This window comes from Perca flavescens, chromosome 2 (assembly GCF_004354835.1).
Source record: "Perca flavescens isolate YP-PL-M2 chromosome 2, PFLA_1.0, whole genome shotgun sequence".
In the NCBI taxonomy this organism is placed as follows: Eukaryota; Metazoa; Chordata; class Actinopteri; order Perciformes; family Percidae; genus Perca; species Perca flavescens.
The window spans coordinates 18541942-18564141 of NC_041332.1; the positions used below are offsets into that span (position 1 = coordinate 18541942).

Below are 22200 nucleotides of genomic sequence, written 5' to 3' on the forward strand. Positions count from 1 at the left end.
GAGCCAGCCGTCAAGAGTCAAATTAACTTCATGCTTCATCGGCACAAAGCACACTTCTATCGCCACGAGTGACAGCTTTATTCGGCTCGTTTTCTGTGAACGATGTGGGGACGGCGTAACGTTAAAGCGGAGTTAGCATGCTAACGTTAGCTAACTAACACCGGCTGCCTGGCTTGCTGGTTCCGCCGTGCTTTCTTGCTATATCGCTTACAGAGAATGAGCTGAACAGTGGGCTGGGTCTAACGTCAGCAGTCCGCTCACCCGCTGCTGCTGGGTCTAACGTTAGTTAATGTATTTGTTTCAAATCGGTAAAGTCAAATCTGTAACATAAACAGAATGAGTGGCACATAACGTATAATGCTTCATCCACACAAAGCACATTGCTATCGCCACGAGTGACATCTGTTTTCAGCTTGTTTTCTGTGAACGATGTGGCGAGGAGGTAACGTTAAGGTGGAGTTAGCAAGCTCATGTTAGCCAACTAACACCGGCTAGCTCGCCGTGCTTTCATGGTGCTTTGCTTACAGAGAATGAGCTGAACAGCGGGCTGGGTCTAACGTTAGCGGCCCGCCGACCCGCTGCCCGGGATTGTGGGGTAAAATATGTATTTGTTTCAATTCTGTAACATAGACAAAATGAGTGGCACATAACGTGAAGTAACATGGTATTTTGTTTTGTCCAGTGGGGCAAGTAGCGATACATTTCTCTTCCACTTGTCCTACAAAAAAATTCACTTGTCCCGGACAAGCGGACAAGCCTTAATGTCGAGCACTGCATTAGTTTTAGGTAGTTTAAGTATTGGAAAGATTTTTATTTTGACCTGATGATGGCACTAGATGAAAAGGCAGAGGATAACCATGAGTTATTACAATTCATCATGAGGGAGACAATGTATGTGTGTACAGACTTTATGGAAATCCATCCAATAGTAATTTTACCCAAAACAAAAAAACAAATATGAACCTCATGGTGGCGCTAGAGGGAGAAGTCAGAGGTTGTCTTTAGGATTCCTCCTCTGGCGACCATGAATGTCTTTACAACATTTCATGGCAATCCATCAAACAGCTGTGGAGCTTTTTCAGTCTGGACCAAAGTGGTGGACTAACATTGCCATACCTATAGCCATGCCGCTAGCATGGCTAAACCCAAGTATACTCAATTCACAATAAACTCCAACATACTACATTTTGTAGTTTTACTTCATAAATTACTTAAGTTAATCAATTACGAATCATACTAGTAACTGAATCATTTTATGATTCTCCTCGTAGCCAACCTCTCAAAATGAATTAATCTGTCAGCTCTGACTGATTTGCAAGGTGTCATTTAGTTCAATAGTGCAAGCTGTAATGTGCAGAAAATGAAACTGGTAAATGAATGTACTGACTTCACATCACTGAGCACACTAGGTTGATCATTAACACATCTTTTCTGCGAGCTGTGGGATGACAGGGTTTACCCCTGTGGCTTCTACCCCCTATTACAGCCTAATTGTGTCTTAATGGGAAATTCAAGACAGACTGGGTGGCGCTGCCTTACCAGAACAGCAGGGGAAGAAGAGTGTAATGCCAATAGCAATAATGAAGGCAATCACTAGGCTCAACACAAGAAGGCCATTATAGCAAAACAAAGCCAAGGGGATGTTATATGTTGACTGGATGATGCAGCAAGAAGGTTGCCCTTTGGCTACTGGTAATACAAGGTTCAATATAATTGCCCAGATGTCACATGCACAGACAGGGAGCAATTTTGCATCATGTTGTGCAATAGAGTAGAATACTATCTATATTTATTGTGGCTGGTGTACCTAATCCAGCAAACAATTCATAGTTTGTGCTGGTATGAGTGCATCATGTGCATCAAGGATGGTGACAACTGATCTGGGGTGAACTGAGGTTCTCAGAAAAACACAGAGACATGATGTAGTTACAGATGAAAATGTTCACACTAAGCTATTTGGTATAAACAGCTGTGTATAAAGCTGAACAACAGTAAAATAAGAAAGGACATTTCTAATACAATCTGATTTGCATGAACACAATGACACAGAATAAACATACACTCACTGGTTAGATAGGGAGTAATCAATCAACCCCATACATATCAAATAGTGATAACAATGACTGCTGAAAACATTGACTGATGAGGATAATAAGGAAATACACAAAGACGGTCAACTAAAGTAAGCTTAATCAATTTTTTTTTTACTGGTCAAATTTTGGCCTGATAATTAAATGAGTCTACTTCCTTTGTAGCATGTTCAGTAGTAGATACTAATTATTCTTAGTTCAAGATGAACAAAGATAAAGCCAACACAAACTTTCTCTGAAATGACATATTTGTCCAAGCGATCAATGAAAAATCCTCATATGGGAAATTCACTACAAACTCAGCAGTTTGTACATTATTTTTAAATAACCTCAGAGCAAATTTACCTTTGAATAATGCCCACATTTATTGTAGAATTTGCCCTGCACTTATCCCAGGCTGATTTGCATGGGAAGCCACAGATCAAAAACAGACACAGGGCAGAAGGCTGATCAAAAGACTGGAAGCAACCAGAAGATAGTGATGAAAACAGAAGCACGGGGGGGTCAGCACAGTGATGTCGGCTAATTAGCCAGGCTTTCCAATCCAGTTTAATTAGCAGGACGCCAACCAGGCCCTGTTAATGAACAGTTTGGCAGGGTGAAGTTGGGGCTTCCCAGCAGAAGGAGGGGAGGGAAAAGGGTGGAGGGGAGGGTGATGTTAAAGACTAGGGTCACCCGCCATCCTGCATACACTGTTTAAGTCACAATGAGATACAGTAAATAATCAAAATCCCGTCTTGTTGTGTAAAAGAATATACAAATCCTACTTTTTCACCCTGTGGACACTGGATCGTGTGGTGATTTTAAGTACAGTACATCATAAAGTCTGCTGGTTAATAACTTAAAAATGATTGCATTTTAAAAATTGCAAATTCATAACTTAAGAAAAACCAAAAAGTCAACATGCATGTTGTCTTGCTTTGCCAGACCAGCCACATGCTGGGGAGCAGAGGAGGGTCTGGCTAGTCCACATAGCACATAGCAGGGATGGGAGAAAAACATATTCTGGTTTATTGGCATTTCTTGAAACCAATCACAATCGTCATGGGCAGCGCTGAGCTTCGCACAGAGCCACTGTGCCAATTGTCGTGAGAGAGAAAACTCAGATTAAACAGATAGTCTAGCTAGCTGTCTCAATTTACCCTGCAGGGATCTGAGGAGCAGTCAATCATAGTCCTCATAAATCCACCAGAGTTTAAAATTCCAACACAAAGAAAGCAGGCAAAATTTTCTGCTAGACCGGAGCAATTCTGGAAGTGGAACATCAAGGATATGGACTAACATGCATGCAACACAACAGCAGCATCCTTGGTTTCAAAGCACACAGGGACATTGTATATTTATACTTAGAATATTCCAATAAACAAAAACACTAAAAAATATAACTGTAGTTGACAGATAACTTGGTGCTGCATTTAACACAATTTCACTTTTTAGAAGAAAAGTAATGTAACCCCAACAACGTTTTTGCACTGTGTGCCTTGCATCTAGGCAATTAGTGTCAACATGAACACCTGCAGGCTATATTGAGAGCGTGTTTGGTTTGTATTATGCATTTATGCATGTAATATTGAGGCAGTATGAATTTTAAAGCTGGTCACTACTAGTACTACATCTACATGAATTTACTTATTTAAGAGTAGTTTCTATAACAACAGATACCATGTGCACACAAAAAGCACATTAATTCTTAGAGTGAGTTAACGGTTATAATTGGCGGGAAATGGCAATACCATATGGGCTATGAAGCTATTACACACTGATGCAGTGTAACACATTTAGGATAGAACAACATCAAACATGCAGACAAAATCCAAAAGATTTCTGAATTTGCATAATGCATTCTGAAAACTGAAATACTTGAAAACGTAACTAAACAACAACATTCTGCAAAGTCCCACACAATTGTTCTAATATTAATATAATATTCTACATCTGTTTTTGACTGGTAGGTGTGCCAGTTGTATACCCAGCAACTCTAAATGTTTGGTACATTGTTGAATCCAGATAGAGGATGTTTTGAAGGTGCAGACAGCGAAGAAGACGTGCTCTTCTCTGAAATAACCCCCTGATTAGAGAAACTAAGGCAATTAACATTGCCAGTGAACAAGTCCAAGTGGTCAACTCCTTGCTGCTTTTCCATTTGATCCCGCCCATCAATAACTCTATCTAATCTCAGAATGCAAAGCAAATATTAAAGGAACACGCTGATTTATTGGGACTTTAGCTTATTCACCGTAACCCCCAGAGTTAGATAAGCCCATACATACCCTTCTCATCTCCGTGCGTGTTGTAACTGTCCGACGGCCCCACTGGTAGCTTAGCCTAGCACAGATCATGGAGGTAACAGGTTCCAACTAGCCTACTGCTCCAAATAAGTGACAAAATAACGCCAACATGTTCCTATTTACACGTTGTGATTTGTATAGTCACAGCATGTACAAATAACAAGGTCACATGAGACACAGCCACCTTCTAACCATATATAAACTGGGAACTATATTCTCAGAAAGGCGAAGCACTGCTACTTCTGCCACTTGGGTGGAGTGATATGCTTGCAGCACATGAAAAGCCCCGAGCAAAGAGTAGCAATGCTTTGCCTTTCTGAAAATATAGTCCCCAGGTTATATACAGTTAGAAAATGGCTGTGTTGAGGGGGAGTGTGGGGGGAAAAAAGAAAAAATGTGAGCACTGTTGCATATTAATATAAAGTACTGTTTCACATTGTGTACCCTTTGTATGTTTGGTGCTCAATAAACATATTTGAAAAAAAAAAAGAAAATGGCTGTGTCTCATGTAGCAGTAACCTAGCTGGAACCGGTTACCTCCAGGATCTGTGCTACAACACGCACAGAGATGAGAAGGGTTGTATGGGCTTATCTAACTCTGGGGGTTACGTGAATAAGCTAAAGTCCCAATAAGTCAGCGTGTTCCTTTAAGGTCATTCTGATAAGAAATATAAATGTGAAACTCCAGACAGGGCAAGGTTTACGTGCGCACAATAAACGAGGTTACTCTGAGAACTCAGGTTACGCAGCAACACATTTATCTACACTGTAGTAACCTGGTTACTGTATATATATGGTACATGCAGGAGATCAGTAATCCAATTTCTTATCTATCCTTGCAATTACTGTGAAAACATTTGTTACTTATTTAACTTTTATAGTGACACAAGGCCTCCTTCCAATATGTGTTTGAATTTTACAAATGGTCAACTGCTTAGTTGTGGAAACCAACTTATTCTCTCTAGGGGTTATTTGGTGTTTTAGCTTTAGTTGGACTTTGCATGGAATTATTCTAAATACAGTATGAGGACATAAAGCTCTGTGTAATGATATTTCCTTTCATAATGCCGCTCTGCTGTCTTAGCAACAGTTGCCCTGTCTGAAGTCTTTGTTATGCACTTGCATACAGTGTTGTGGAGTAACATGCAATGGTGTTATGTAATTTAATTACAAAATAAAGGTAACTGTAATCCGTTAGTTACTGTGAAAAAAATGTGTAATCAAATGTGTAAACAGTTACCTATGAAAATGTTCATGATTACATTGGGGGTTATATCTGAATATTTTCTGTAAATAGCTAGGCTATATGTTGACACTAAAACTGTTTTTCATGTGCACAATGTCTTTATTTTGCCATTTCTAGCCACAGCCGTTTAGTAAAGTTTGATGCTATTCTGATGCTTTCGAATGGTTCTCCTGTTTAAATTTGCAGCGCCACCCGTCTGACAGTTAAATTGCCCCTCAAGCTGTCTGAGAGTTCGCACTATGACAATGGATAAAAATGTGTTCCAATTCTGGTTTATGAAGAAAAAAAAAAATATTGAATTCATACAAAAATCTGGAAAGGGTTCAAACATAACAATGCAAAGATAGTTTGCCAGTGGTCTAAATCAGGGGTCGTCAAAGTTTTTTAAGCCAATGACCCCTTAACTGAAAGAGAGACAGATCAGGGACCCCCTACTACATATATTGTATAAAATGAAGTTGCATATTAATCTGGTCCTACAATAACTTTTAGGGCAGCCTAAAGCGTTTATACTGTAGATACCTTTTTTGAGCTCTCGGTTTTAGCTACAGAGTGAGGCATCACACTTCTGTTCCATCTTTGTTGGGAGTGGCACATGCGCAGTAACTAGGTAAGGACTGCTAGCTAGTCAGTTGTAGAGTATGAGGGAGTGCCACGCTAGCAGCTAGGCGAGCATTATAACGTGTGTTACAAAGTGACGAGCGTTTTTCACGGAAGTAAAGGCTGGACTACAATAGAGCTGTTTGGAGCAGTTTGTGAACAGCGTTTTCTGTTGGAGATGGTAAGTGCCTTTGGGGTGGACTTTGGGCTTTTACACTTTGTAAACCTATAACATGCACAAAAAGATATACAATACAATAAGGAAAGGGAGAAAAGCCAAAAAGCATAATATTAGCACTTTAAATAAAGTAGGGAAGACATGCCTGCCTTCCGTGTGACACACTCGGGTTCTAATGTGTATTGAAGACATATTTTAGCACCATATTTTTCTTGGTGCATATGCCTTGATATTTTGTTGTTTGATTATTTTGTTGATTATTTACTTGTCGTGTTAACCCTTCTACTCTGAATGGTATAGCATTCATTCAGAATCAAAACGATTCTGAAAGTTCTATTTTTTTATTTATTAAGTGTAGCAGTCATCAAAAAGGCTGGGTAGCTAATACAGTCCACCTGCCTCCCACAGAGTCAAAAGAGATCTGCCCGGTGTGACATTTGCAGCTACACAGAGAGAGAGTGTGTGTGTGAAATGAGACAAACTGATCGTCACTTTATCTCTGTCATTTCCTTCATTTACCTATCTCTTTGACCCATATGTTCCCTACAGGACTGAGAAAAAGGTTTTAACAGTGATGTTTAAAGGTGAACAATTTCCAGCGCCAGAAAGCACAGACCGTCACTAAATTCCCTCTGAATTCTCTCTCTGCACACCTCACCTAATACTCTCATCCCTCTTTTACCCATCATCCCTCACTGGGAGGTGACATTTGAAATGGAGGTGACAGGAGGCTCCTCCCTGTATCATTTTTTGATATCATTTTTTGATACAGGGATTAACGTGTGCGTGCGTGCGTGTGTGCATGCATACTTGGAAAGGCACAGCAGGTTGGCAGATGGTTTTCAATTACTCCAAATGGGTGTTTTGAAAAGGGTGAGGAAATGTGTGCCTGTTTGATTATCCCCTAAATCAATAGCTGCAGCTACAGGTTGGTGTATTGCAATTAAAAACAATTACTTAAAAGCTTCTTTTTTTAAATAAGCTATTTTTGTTTGATTTGGGAGTTGATTTTCATTAACAGTATCTTGTACCTGTGTTAAATATTTCCCTACAATGTACAGCTACTGTTACTCATTTTCAAGAGTCACTGTCAAAACCCCTTTACGAGGTACTAATGACACCCTGACAATGTGTTGAACAAAGCATGGCAGTCTGTGTCACCTAACTCTGCCACTGCAATTAAATGGTCAACTTTTAATTATAGTTTACGTCATATTAATCACATTTCCCTCCTACAACCAAACCCTATGGTATTAGAAAAACTGGACACACACAGGCATGTTTAACCAATTGTTTTGCGGCATGTAACAGAATGGTTGAAATGACTCAATCAACAGCAGCTAGCAATCACTTTATTTCACCAGACACACAAGCACAAACACATCTTTGCTGCTGGCTACTTTCTAGTAAATATCTTCATCTTGGACTACAGATAGGAGTAAAAGCTGAGGTTACAATAAAGTGTAACCAAAATTTCCCTCGGGATGAATAAAGTATCTATCTATCTATCTATCTATCTATCTATCTATCTATCTATCTAAGTGAGAAGAGGCTTGGAAGAGAACAAAACTGAGCTATCATTTATCAAGACATGAGGTGTTGGGCTAGGCAAGGTTACTATTTTTAGCATACAAATCACCACCCTGATTCCTCTTGGCCTTTCACTAAGCTGCTGAGTGCTGAGAGGGAGGGCAGGTTGCCAACACAGCTCACAGGGGGTTTTCCTTGCCGTGTTGTATCGGTTAACACATCTGCCTGCTAGCAGAGCAAGAGATAATGGCTGACATTTTTAAATGTTGTCAGGGCCCAAGTTGCCTTTTTGACTGACTTTGTATAAATGAATGCCATCTATCACAGTGCTGTTCTAGTGGTATAACGGAGATTGGGTGCTTTGTTCCTGTAGCTTGAGGATATGTAAAGTCAGTTGTTCAACTCTTCACTGGTTCAGGAGCTTGTTCATTAAACATTCCATGTATGTCTGACTGATAATAGAGCACCCACACACATGAACACAGCAGAGATGTGTTCCTCTGCAGACGCTGGTTCATTAGCATAGCCGCGCACAAATGCTGTGAGTGACATCCACAAGGTCAGGAGAGGACAAGGGAGTCTGTCACGGCTGTCACATTGGCTGGAAGATGACTGCACTGTTTACTACCTACTATTCCAACCTTTTCGCCAGCACGGTAACAAGTAGGAAGAAACAAATGGAGAAAAAAATGAAAAACGCCAAAAGCCAGAATAAATTGCCTTATCAGATGCAGGCTGTCCATCTGTCAGGTGCTTAATTATTAAAAGAAGTTCCAAAAATGTATTTAATAGTCTTGGCAGAGACTTTTTTCACTGTAATGAGCCAGCATATACAGGGACAGTGGCTGTTCAACTCTGCTCTCTGTGGATTGCAGAAAACTCAATAAATGTTAGCTTGTGTCCATGCAATCAATTTAGTGCCTGCACCTGTGTTTGTGTGTGTATTTATGCGTGTGCCGATTTAATTACGGACTTGTGGAATACTTTGACTTCTTCAGGCTTGTTCTTTAGCCCTGCAAAACATCAGGAAGCCCAATAATTCAGCAAACATATTGTAGTGCCTGGTGTGAAATGGAGTTTGTATGCTAAGATCTTCATGAAGAGAGGATAGAAAGAAGGAAAGATTCTCATATTTACATTTTATATACTGTAGACCCAGGTCAAGTGTTACTCCATGGATAACCATGGATCTAGTGTATAACCTAATCTGATAAATATAAATGTAGAAAATATAGTAGGCCAACTCGGCTACTTGGCAACTCTGTCAGCTAGTAAGTCAGTATTCCTTCAAATCATGCTTTCAACAATAAATGAATGGAGGGAAGTCCTGAATCATGGGCAAAAAATAATAGACTGGATTCAGTACATTGTGTTATAATTGAACACATTTATACAGTAATCCGTTTGATAACAAATCAAGCAATCATCATGGAGGTATGGGGTCAATGATAATTGACCTTTTCTCACTGGTTTATACTAAAGTAAGAGACTGAATTATCTCAAACATTTTCAGTACAAAGCTGGGACAATAGATGCCAGCAACAATCCAGCTTCAGCACTGCTTAAGTGAACGACCAACCTTTTGGAAAGATGATCACTTTCCAGTTTCTAATCAACTGTTGCTTTTTAAGTGCTCAGTTAAAGTGCCCAGATATTGCTCATTTCAGGTTCATAATTGTATTTTGAAGTTGTACCAGAATAGGTTTACATGGTTTAATTTTCAAAAAACACCATATTTTTGTTGTACTGCACATTGCTGCAGATCCTCTTTTCACCCTGCGTGTTCAGGTCTCTGTTTTAGCTACAGAGTGAGGCATCGCACTTCTATCCCATCTTTGTTGGGAGGCGCACATGCGCAATAGCTAGGTAAGGATCACATCAGCTAGCTGTTTGTTTCTACAACTTCAGTTAGTACAAGGCAGGATTAGCCGGGAGACTTCTTCTAAACGAGGGCACACTTCCAACTTTGCGTGAAATACCTGCACAACAGGGACATGTAAGTAGTTCTTTTGTAGATTATGGTGAACTAGTGTGTGTTGTAGCAGTGTTTTGCCATTGAGAACGAGCTAGCATGCTAGCGCTAGCATGCTACAGTTAGCCACTCGTCTTGGCTACTGACGTAGAAAGCCCTGCCAATTTTGAACAGCTCACCTGGAGACTGAAGGCAGGAATCATTCAGAAACCCGTATCTCACTCAAAACAACATGGATGTTGTTTTTCTTTCCGAGTTTGTATGCGTGTGGAAGCACCAGAGACACAAAATAACACCCAAAATCCCAGAAAAAGTGATTTCTTTCATAATATGGGCACTTTAATAGCTTGTCTTTCCTTGCCTCTGCATTGCAGGTTCACCTGCGATGAATAACACAAGTAGAGAACTCTATCTAATTCTCTTGAGATACAGAAGAAGAAGAAGGAGAGAGGCAGGCTGTAACTTGTATCATTCTATTTCTGGAGTTGAGCTTCAGACCTACTGCTGGTTCAGCTTCAGGCCCCGCTGTTACATGCAAGGTCAAGTTTAGACTTCTCACTCCACTCAGGCTTCTGTTTCAAGTGTTTTTGTCTGCAACAACATGCAGGGCAGTTATAGCACATCTGCCTGTTTGGCAGGATCTTTAAAAAAAAAAACCTGACTGTACTGTACCTTTACATCCCCACCCAAGATAGTAGTTTGCTTTGAACACAGTGATGGTCAGTCAGCAAGACAAAGTTAAGATAATGTCAAGAATTATGGAAGACCAATCTCAAAACAGTGTGAAATCGCTCAAAGTTTTTTTTTTTTTTTTTTTTTTTTATAGCATATTGAAGTTATCTAAAGTCACAGACAGCTAAAGAAATAAATACAAAACTTAAAACATGCTTAACCAGTGGGTTCTTTAAGACTCAAGGCTGATATGGAAGAGTTATGGAGAGAAATAGTTTTTGTTGTGTGCTGGCAGGCACTGGTGAGGACACACTCCCTTCCTGCAGTGAGTCAATTCAGGGTCAAGAGCAGTTCCAACTCTCCCATGCGCTGATCATTAGTACATTAGTAATACTTAGCATGGTTGGAACAAGACTGGCTACCAAATACTTGCTGTAAACTAACCTCGGAGGGACTGATGGAATGTGTGTTGTGTGTGTGTGTGTGTGTGTGTGTGTGTGTGTTTACTTTGGGTACTAAATTGTGTTTGACTATAAGTTTGTGTGTATGCACAATTTGTGTGTTCATTATGTTGTGTGTGTGTGTGTGTGTGTGTGTGTGTGTGTGTGTGTGTGTGTGTGTGTGTGTGTGTGTGTGTCCAATGCTGGCATGCATGAGTGCATGTGAATCTGGTTCCCATCATACTAAACAAACAGAGACGTGACCGTCTAGCCTTGAGAAGCCCAATCTATTTTCTAGAACTACAGAGCAATAATAACCAGAGCTGTATAGTAACGAAGTATAACTACTTCACTACTCTACTTAAGTACTAAAAGGCTGTATCTGTACTCTACTGGAGTATTATTTTTTTCTCCTACTTCCACTTTTACTTGAGTACATATTTTCGATGAGTTTAATACTTTTACTCAGATACATTTTTTATGTGCTGCATCGTTACTCGTTACTGTTGTGAGTTCCTCACGCTACGGAGACTGTGGAGGTTACAGTGTGTGTGTGTACGTTAGTTACGTACGCTAATTATAATAAATCCCCGTGATCGCGTTGTGTTTCTTTTCATTACGGTTGCCCGTTCAGAAGTTAGACACAATGTAAGTTTGTACTCTTTCTATTTAGCTATTCTTGCAGCAGATTAAGCTATTCCTGAGTTGTTTCAGTCTGCAGTGAGTCCTGAATGTTAACCGTTTGACCCTGTGATGTGAAGCTGCACTATAGCAATCTGTATTGCTAACTTTCCTGTTCATCACACATTTTACTAGCTAGGGTGTGATTTTTGGGGCTTTAATTGTTACTGTGAGGATGCTGGAGAGGACGTTCATTTGACTTGCACAGTGTGATAATTGTACATTTTATTTCAGTATTTGTTATTTTTAATATAATATACTTAATATTTGTTAATTCCTTTGGCTACAGCCTTAGGCTAAACATTTGACATAATATAAACAATATGATATTCAAACTTTTGACTGCTTTCTTTAATAACTAAATACAATACTTTTACTTGCAGTACTTGAGTAGTACATTTTAAAATAAACTACTTGCAATACTTAAGTACAAACATTTTTGAATACTTTAGTACTTCTACTTAAGTGTGGTGCTTAAAGAGCACTTCTACTTCTAATCAAGTCACTTTTTTGATAGAGCACTTGTACTTTTACTCAAGTATGGGTCTCTACTACTTTATACACGTCTGATAATAACTGCAATGAGTTCTTCCAGTCAAGGAAACATCAGTGGGAGAACAAAGCTGCACGTGCTATGCTTGGTTGTTCAAATTACAATAAAACTGTCAAAGCTTAAGGCACTAACCTTAAACTTGAGCCCTTAACAAATTACAAATGAAAAGCCTTGAACCATTTTATAAATTATGTATGTTATGTAAGGTTTACTTTCTTCTAATAATTCTCACCTTTTTAACAGTCTCTTCTCTTTTCTGTTTTGCCGGTATTTCTGTCCAGCCTGAACAAAACCTGTTTTTGTGTGCTCATATTTAAGACTTAATAAAGAGCCTCTTCAATTCACCAGGCAGCTAATCAATCAGAGATAAACCAAGAGAGCACACATAGCCTTAACAAGTCTTAAACTTCCTTTGAATCGCTGCTCTCTGTTTTTTCTGTGAATATCTGTACCTATGTGTGAAAAACAGTGTAGCTAAGTAACAGCCTTTCAAATATATGCCGATGACGCGGTGATATATGTCCATGCAAAATCAGGTCAAAAAGCAGCAGCTATGCTCCAGGGAGCGATGGAAAAAATCTCAGATTGGATGGTACAATCATGCTTGACATTAAATTTTAGTAAAACTGTCAGCATGTTCTTTTCAATAAGGAATACGTTTCACGATGTGCCGGAAATTGTGGTAAAAGGTACAAGGATTCAGGAAGTTGAGTCGGTCAAGTATTTAGGCGTAGTGTTGGATAGGACACTATCGTTTAAAAAGCATATTTCAAAATTGATAAAAACTGTAAAATTTAATTTATCACAGTTTATATATATTTGTCCTCAAATGAGCACAGATGCTGCTAAGCTTTATATGCATGCAATGATATTTTCTCATCTTACTTACTGCATCACAAATTGGACTCTTTCAACCAATTCTGCGTTACAGCCGCTTCAAAGCTTGTACAAGCAGGCACTTAAAATTTTAGATAAAAAACCTTTTTCATACCATCACTGTAACATTGTGAAGAAATATAAATTATTAACGTTTGACAATTTCGTTGTGTTTTCAAATGTTAGTTTAGTATACAAGATTCTTCATAATTTGGCCCCAAAGTCCCTGAGAAAGTTTGTGAAACCTTGTGAAGAGGCAGGTATTAGAACTACGCGAGCCCCTTCTAGAGGAGATTGTTATGTTAACTTTAGGTCCTCTACTTTTGGGCAGAACTGCTTTTCTGTGAAAGCCGCAGCGATGTGGAATTTGTTGCCAGTTGTTGTTCGAGAGAGTGTTACTTTATAACAGTTTAAAGTTAACCTCAAGAAGTGGTTGAAAGACGGTCAGATTTGTGATCATTAATACAAAACTGGTAAATTAGGGTACTGTTTAAATTTTAGGTAGGCAATAATAAAATTAAAAACACAAAAAAACTGTAACAATTGTACATACTGTAAATATTGACATTGCATGTCTGTTGAGGTGATCCGTGTGTAGGTGCTGTATTTGTATTTTATCTGTATTTTATATTGAATGAACTTATTAGCAGGAATGCTCATCATCCACTGTATATAACTGCTGTCACTTTGCCTCTGCCCAGGGACTACAGATGAAAATTAGTAACTAACTATCTCTGGTCTGTGCAACACATTTGTTGTGCAATGTCCCTGTCAAATAAATAAATAAAATAAAAATAAAAAAATGTCAATAGCTCATATAATTTGAGTGTTCACATGCCCACACGTTAATATTAATGTAGTCTTTATAGACGATGATTAATTTATGGGAGTGCTCCGGTGCCGCCGAAAAATCCACTGGACGTCCCTCATTTTTGGCCAGATGTCCCTCACCTTCCGCTTTCTTTGTGTTGGCATTCTAAACTCTGGTCAATTTATGAGTACTATATTTAACAGCTCCTCAGATCTCTGCAGGGTAAATCGACACAGCTATCTGTCAAAGTGTTTTCTGTTGCACGACTAAAACAACTTTTGAACATACATATCTTCCACCAAAACAAGTTCCTTCCCGAGGCTATTTTGCAGTGGCACTGTGGCTCCGTCCAGCGCTTAGCACCGCCAAAGACGATTGCAATTGGTTTAAAGAAATGCCAATAAACCGGAGTATGTTTTTCTCCCATCCCGGAATGCTGTGTGGACTGGCCAGACCCTCCTCCGCAGCGCTGTGAAGAAAGGTCTGGCAATGCGAGATTTATATTGTAGTAATGTAGAGTATGCACACCGCGCATACACTTTGCTTCTCTCATATCACGGATCCAGCAGTTCCAATTTTTGCAAACCATACATAAATACAAGGAAAAATATGACCTTGTTTTACACAACATTTCCATGAATCATGGATGTGTTGATGACATAAATGATGAAATATTACAGGACTTAAGGAGATGTGATGTTGAGCTGCATGTGACTATGCCACTTAACCCAAATGCCCCAGCAGCAGCACGGAAGAGGAGAGACAGAAGAGCTGCATCATCTATAGTGAGGTAATTTTGGTCTAATATTAGACTACATTGCAAACATATCACCTTGCATTCATAACCTCGTGATTCAATGAGAGTGAGCCCAAAACATTTGAAAGTATGTTTTTGTGACATTTCTTTATTTACATTTTGTCAAAAAGAAAAATCAATAGCAAACGTTGGTCTCCTCGGCTGTGAACCGCTCCTGGCGTGCGCCCATGGATATATTAAGAGCTTGCGCCTAGCAAATTCGCCATTATAATAGCAATCCGCCATGGAACAAGCACGCCTGCTTTTAAAGGGAATGTGAGATAATGCTCTGATTGGTTTATTGCACGTTACGCCCAAACCACACCTAGCTACTTCAGACCAACCCATTTTTGATTTGCGTCGGGCGCAAGAGTCATTTATCCCGCCAGTATAATAGCAACAGAGTCCGAGATCCGCCCACAAAGCTACTTGCGTTTGGGGTTTGATACTTTCGTTGCAGATCGTTAAAATAGGGCCCACAGTATTCGAAAAGTGACTCTCATCAACTAAACCTAACTGAATTAAGCTGTTGACATGAATCTTGTCTTAGCAGCAGTGTCCTCATAATCAGATGAAGATGAAGGCACTTTTGTGCAGGTAACGTAATTAAAAATTGATCACTGTTATTTTTCCCGTATCTAGGGAAGCTTCTGAACAATGACTATTTTTCAGCAACACACAAACACACACATTCAACCTGCTCTATAACAACAGCAACAAGAACTGACTATACTTTGATTCCCACATGACTTACAGTGTGCAAAATGAAAGCCCTTTTTGTCTGAAATAAAAGGCAGTGGGTTATAGGGTTTAAACAGGCATCAAACAAGCACATGCTGTGTCAAAAGAGCGATAACACAACCTTTGATGCAGTGTCTATGGTGCATTAATCTGTATGGAGACAGTTCAAGAAATCTGTTAAGACCCATAGTCCGACTCCCAAACAGATTAATAACTGCTCACTTGTTTTTCATGTTTGTCTGTCAGAGAGCATGGGAACTCAATACAACATATATTCTCATCTGCCTGTGGCTTTCAGTAACAAAGGCTTGAATCTTAAATAGCAATCTGTATTGTGACTTGTGTGATATTATCTACAGATACAGTATCATCAAGTGGGGGTATAAAGTAGGTTTTGAGAATGCCTCTGTAAACCCACACATTTATTAATATTAGACTGTGTCCTCTCTGGAGACTTAATTCCTTGAGGGTCTGAGATGAGAAAGTTTATGAGCCCCTGTTGTATCACATATTGACAACAAACTATCATGCATGGGCAACATTTTAAGGGAATGTATTTCAGCAACAAAAACATTAAAAGGTTTTAAAACAGCACTTTTGTGTCAGCATATAAGAAAATGTCCATTCTGGGGAAATTATTTCTCATGTTTTAGTGATCTCCACATTGTTGTAGAAACAATCTGTCATGTCTTCTTGGTTAAAAACACTGAACATTTATCAAAGCATAAAGTCATTTTTTTTAATAAAAGAAGAAGCCCTGAGCCAAAACAAAATCACCATCCGGCAGACCTAGTTTCAGTGCATTTACAGTAATCATCAGGAGGGTGCAGCAGTGCATTAGAGCAAACAGGCCTTAAGATCACTGGATAGGACTTGACATTTATGCAGTGCTTCATGTTGTCCTAGCTGCTTTGTTATCTGGAAATGATATCTCTTTCTATTTTCCTCTCCTCCCACTTCTTATCTAAACTCTGCCTCATTTTTTTTTTTTTACTTGGAAGGATGTTCCCCCTTCTTCCTTGATTTCTCATCTACCACGTTCTCTGAGCAACTGGTGTTTATGCAGATATTATAGATGGTGAGCTTTAAACACTCATCTATGACAATTAATGCAACTTGGTGAAAGAGGCCAAACTTCATTAGACACACTAAATGAGTAGAGTACATTTGTTCTTTCCCTGTGGAAGGACGTGGATAGCTGTTATGGGTATCCTTCTCCTCTAGCTACCAGGCATAGAGATAAGCCTATCTGGCACTTCTCACGGTGTGATTTTATGTGCATGTCTTGTGTGTGTGCGTCTGCAATGATCTTATTATGCTGAAAAAGTGTACCCTGACAGGGCTCTGTACAGCATGTCACCATTCACACAACAAAATACAATCAGTGCACTAAGCAGATTTATGGAGTATCAGGTTTCTTTGTGACCATGTTTCCTTGGAAGCAGTGCTCGTGCCAAGGCTTCCATAGGGCCGTGTGCAAAAAGCATGTGCAGGGGACTCGACTCAGTAAGGGGTGGGCGGCTGACTTATGCAGAAAATTGATACAAAGGCCATTGTGTAACAATAATAATAATAATAATAATAATAATAATAATAATAATAATTATCTACATATATATTTAGAAAAACTAGTTTTAACTGTCTGCAGCATAGTTCGCAAAAAGTAGTCAGCACAGGCATTGCGTTTTTTTAGGGGGTCAAGCTAAAAAACAAACACAAAAGTTGTATCTAGAAAACAAGAGAAGAAGAAAAAGAGCGAAAGGAGGACAAAAAAAGTCTGAAAAGATTTATTTTAGAATCAGTGGCTGGCTGAATGGTGAACAGCATGACAAGGTGTTTATAGACAACATCTGGGCCAGAACAGGGCTGTTTCATAGAAATGACCAACACCCTTGCAAGAAGGAAATGGACTAAAAATACAGATGAAAGGCTCCACTGGCTGTGACAACCCACGATGCCTGTGGCGCAGATGATGTTATTTAGCTTCACTCCAGTTTAATCTCGTTTTCAATTCCCAGGAAGAGTTTTTGTAATGAGACGGTGTGGGTCCCAAGCCTTGTCACCAGAACACCTATTGTTCCCAAACCTGCTGAAGTCTGCCAAAACCATCTCTTCCAGTGTGATTTGCCTTTTTAAATATTAGATCACTGCTGCCTATGCCATTACTCATTAATATTACTAATTAGATTGCTCTCAGATTAACTGAAGGCATGCCTATACTTTATGACTGCATCCCTTTAATTGAGTCATTTAGAGGCTGTGTTTTTGTACCATTTTACTGGTTGATATTGTGACTGTGACTGTGTATTTTCTGGGTGTCTGCTTGAGCTCTGCCAGGCTGCCATGTCACCCTCAGGTCAGTTCGGTTTCCAAGCAGAGGAGACAGAAAGGGCACTGTGCTGCAGCATAACTGTGTTACTCTGTGTGTGTGTGTGCGTGTGTGTGTGTTACTCTGTGTGTGTGTGTGTGTGTTACTCTCTGTGTGTGTGTGTGTGTGTGTGTGTGTTACTCTGTGTGTGTGTGTGTGTGTGTGTGTGTGTGTGTGTGTGTGTGTGTTCTCTGTGTGTGTGTGTGTGTGTGTGTTACTCTGTGTGTGTGTGCGTGTGTGTTCAGAGGGGAAATCAGTGCACAAAGACTTGCAGATTGCCCCGGGTCATATGTGCTGCACTAGCTAAGTGGACATCAATGATGCAGCAGCCACACACCCATGCAAAAGCGAGCACATCAAACCTCTTAGTTTCATCTGCTGAGCCCCTGTAGTGAAACGGGAAACTTTTGCATTATTGATGATCTTGTCCTGTAAAGCACTGAACTTACTCGACCTGCAGGTAACGTTACACCTGGCAGTCAAACAAAAACAATTTGTTAAAGTAAGAGCTTTAATCAGACTAATTGACACTAGCATGGATTGTGCTTACAAGTGAAATCATTACTGATTCTGACAAATGATCACTTTGGGGCCACATTTTAAACTAACATCATTCCACATGCAATTTTATTTTCATAGATCAATTGTTGAGAGGTCTGAAGAAACCAACAAAAGAGCCATATTTAATTCTCAAGACGTCTAATGACAAACATTTGAGCATTTTCTGCAATTTAATTTTATGTTCAACTACACTGTGCCATTTGGGTACTCCAGCGCTGACACAGCGCTGTGGTGACATGCTCATAAATAAATCGACAAATACAACAGATAACATAGTTCTGCATGAACTAATTTTATATGTAATTTTAAAGTTTGAGCAGCAAGCCTGAGACCAGAGAGACAGTGACCAATGCCATTGAAACTGGGAGATGAATTGAAGTCTTGGTTCTCTCCTCAAAGAAGATACTCAAACTGAATCTAAAACTGCACCACTCTGCAGAGCAATTCTCACATGTGAGTATGTGCATATCTGCAGTCTACCCTGTCCTTGAGACATCACCCCGAGGCTGTGGCTGTGAGGAACAATGTATTCATGGTAATCTAGTCCTGTGAAACCAAGGCTAGTCACTAATGACGAGTTTGCTACTGAAAAGATCTGGGAGCTCTTGTTGGCATCTTCGTGCACACTCTCACGGTAGTTATAAAACACGGGCATGAGTCATAAAATGCAGGTAGCTTAGATACTGCGGATCTTCAGGAAATTTGCTGGCCATGGGAGTTATTGCCTTTCTGGATTGCACGCCCAAGAGGCATCAAGCCATGTAATATGTGCGGTTGCCAATGGCAACAGTACTGCTAGCACACAGAAATGTACATTAAAAAGGGCAAATATTCTAATACGGCAAGAGATAACATACTAACGTATATTTAAAAGAGATTTGGTTTGTGGAGGCCATGTGGTCACATGAATTGTAATAATGTCATAAAAATCACACGGAGTGCCAGCGTGAACAAAAGACTGAGAATAATTTAACACCGTGGCGCTCTAAGTGAAGTCTGCTCTAGCCGAATTGGATTTCTTCTATTAGTTTCTCTTCTGTGACGTACTGTTAATATATTAAATGAGTATATAGTATGTACTATAACACCTTATCCTTATAACTAAGTGTGGCATTGACAAATAGCATTAAATAGGCTAAAAAAAACAGTTTGACCAGAGGAAGTATACTAAGGGAGGGTTATGAGAATTTGAATGTTAATACAACATTAACAAAGAAAATAACCTCAATTTGCAGTAACAATCTCAATCTCCTCAATCTCACTGCAACACACAGATGTCAAAGGTCATTAAAGTCGACTGTCCTGCTAGCGATAAACGTGATGTCCCCTCACTACTCTGAGCCCCAGTGACTGCTCAAATCGAGAATCCCCAGCTCAGACTATTTTCTAATCTTACGGCTTCCATGTCATCCGTGGCGTGCTCTATTTAAAGAGTCTGGGTTGATGATCTTGAATGACACACTGACATATCTCCAGTTACAGAGGCCATGCCATGCTGATATAACGCTGAGGGGTTATGCATGCCCGGCAGGCAAGCAGGTATGTAAATGGAGTTTTGAAACAAATAGATCTGCACACAGATGTTTTAATGATATTGATTTGATCCAGCACCCATCCTATTGGGCATGCGTATGTGCATGTCTTTTTTATTGTTTCTTATGTAAATATGGTTTCACACTTAGCAAGCAGGTAAGCAGTAGCTGATAGCAGAAAGCTGGTAATAGAAGCCGCTGAAGAGGCGAATGGAAGACCTCATTGAATGTGTCATACAAAAGCTGAAATTTATTCAGCATCTCAAAGTACGTCGATGGTCCAATGAAATGCTTTTTATTGCGTTTAATGTTTGTAACAGAAAACTACAATAATCCTAAATCCCACTTTTTTAGTTGATTAAATTACCGAGCAGAAAACTAATGTACAAAATATATGACTGTATGAACTGTAGTGCTTCAATGACAATTGTCCATTTATTAAATAATATCAAGAAGCTAAACTAATTAAAAATTAGCATTTCCACAGTGTAATTAGTAAATCTGGACTACTTACAATTCTATCTAGATTGTTTTTTTTTTTTTTTTTTTTATCATAAATTCAGACAGGTGCAAGCAACCAGCTGTTAGTACTGTGTGTATCTCTGGCCAAGACGGAGGTGTATTGGCTGTGGTCACCACTCCTACATTTCCCATCTGTATTTGGGTCAGAGCAGGTCATTGCTAATGGCACAGTAATCTGCCAAGCAGCTTTTCTGTGAACTCAGTCCTGCTGGGTGAATAAGAAGCATTATTTGGAGTAAATGTATTACTTTTATTGCATTGTCACAGGAAGAGAATATTCTAAACGTTGGTTCTTCTTAAGGGGTTAGGGACAGTGACTCACTAAGTGGAATATTTAAATGTGAAAACTGTGACTTGACTTAAACATTAACATTGGATGAATTGAATGCTGCTACCGGGCTGCAATCATGAGTCGACTAAAGTTAACATTTTAGTGATCTTTTTTGAATAAAAGATTAGAGCTCTTATTTTCAGATCTATTAAAACAAAGATGCTAAGCTTGTATTATCAATGTAAACTATACATTTTTTCCTTTTTTATATATAGGAGTCAATTTGCTGTGAATATTTAGCTTGTCATCAACATCACAATAAAGAGTGGTGATTTTGTAATTTCAATCATCTACATGTTAACTTGAAACTTGGGAACAACAAGGTTACATGGCAACTCTACAGTACAGCTCTCAAAGAGAGCAAGAGTGTTCAAAAAAGAGGCAGGCCTGGCAGACAACTGCATGTTGGCTGGATTGGCATACTGTATGCACTTCAGTATAATGACAGGAAAGGCCCCTCCTCACCGACAAACACATGAGAGGCAACAGCTGGGCTTTGGTTACTTACGTCTGTGTCGGGCCCCTTATCTGCCCCTGGGCAGCAGAATGTGACTAATTCATGGCACCTCTTGTGGACCACAAAACAGCAAACTGCAGGGGAAGAAAAGACAAGAAGGCCGTTAACAGAGAGATGCTGAGAGAGATTTAGAGGGAGAGAAATATAAAGACAGATGGAGACAGACAGACAACAAAATGATAAAATGCAGTGTATTACTGTTGGCTGATACTGTATGTAGAAAGACACCAAAAAGAAGAAAATAAATCTGATAACGCAGAGGGATTGGAAAAAACGCTGATGTCTGAGCTAGGCTTTTTACCATGTGTCCAGATGGCCAGACCTGCCTGCAGGCTGACTGCTCTTATTGCACAGTACAGTGCCACCTCCTCACTGACATGAGAGGCGCTAAGGCAGACCACACACACACATACACTTACACACTTTTGTGTAACACACAAATGCAGACAAACACATCCTCAAACTGTCAAAAAACTAAATTGCTAAACATGTACAGAGCACATCCAGCCCCACACACTGTCGGAGCACACAGTGTCATCCTTGTGGTCTAAGTGCCAGGTCACTGGGTGCACTGTCGTCTGCAGCCAAGCAAGGAGCAGACTCAAAAGAGGAGCAAGGTTCCTGTTACTGCCTCTCAAAAAACATCTCAAACCAAGACGAGTCAGGGTGAGGGAGGACACCTTTTGTGAATTGGTCGTTATACTTAACAAAAACTGTGTATTCTCACTGTTCTGTCTTTGCATGTCCACCTTAATTGTGCACCATCGATGTGTCTACATAAGGGTTATGTCTTCTCCTCTTTCCTCTCGATAGACAAGAGCACCCCTCCCACTGTTTTTAAGGCAGACACTTGCGGCTTGAGATGAAAGCATCTGGATTGGTGGTTTTCCATAGT

At 39.6% G+C, this 22200-nt stretch overlaps 1 protein-coding gene across 1 annotated transcript in view; it reads right to left on the reverse strand.

Annotated features, from left to right (window-relative positions):
• Nucleotides 1-22200, reverse strand: part of prkcaa (protein kinase C, alpha, a) — a 155948-nt gene that overhangs the window by 77510 nt on the left and 56238 nt on the right. The window contains 1 exon segment of the mRNA XM_028593335.1: nt 21297-21379. Within this exon segment, the coding sequence (XP_028449136.1) occupies nt 21297-21379 (83 nt within the window).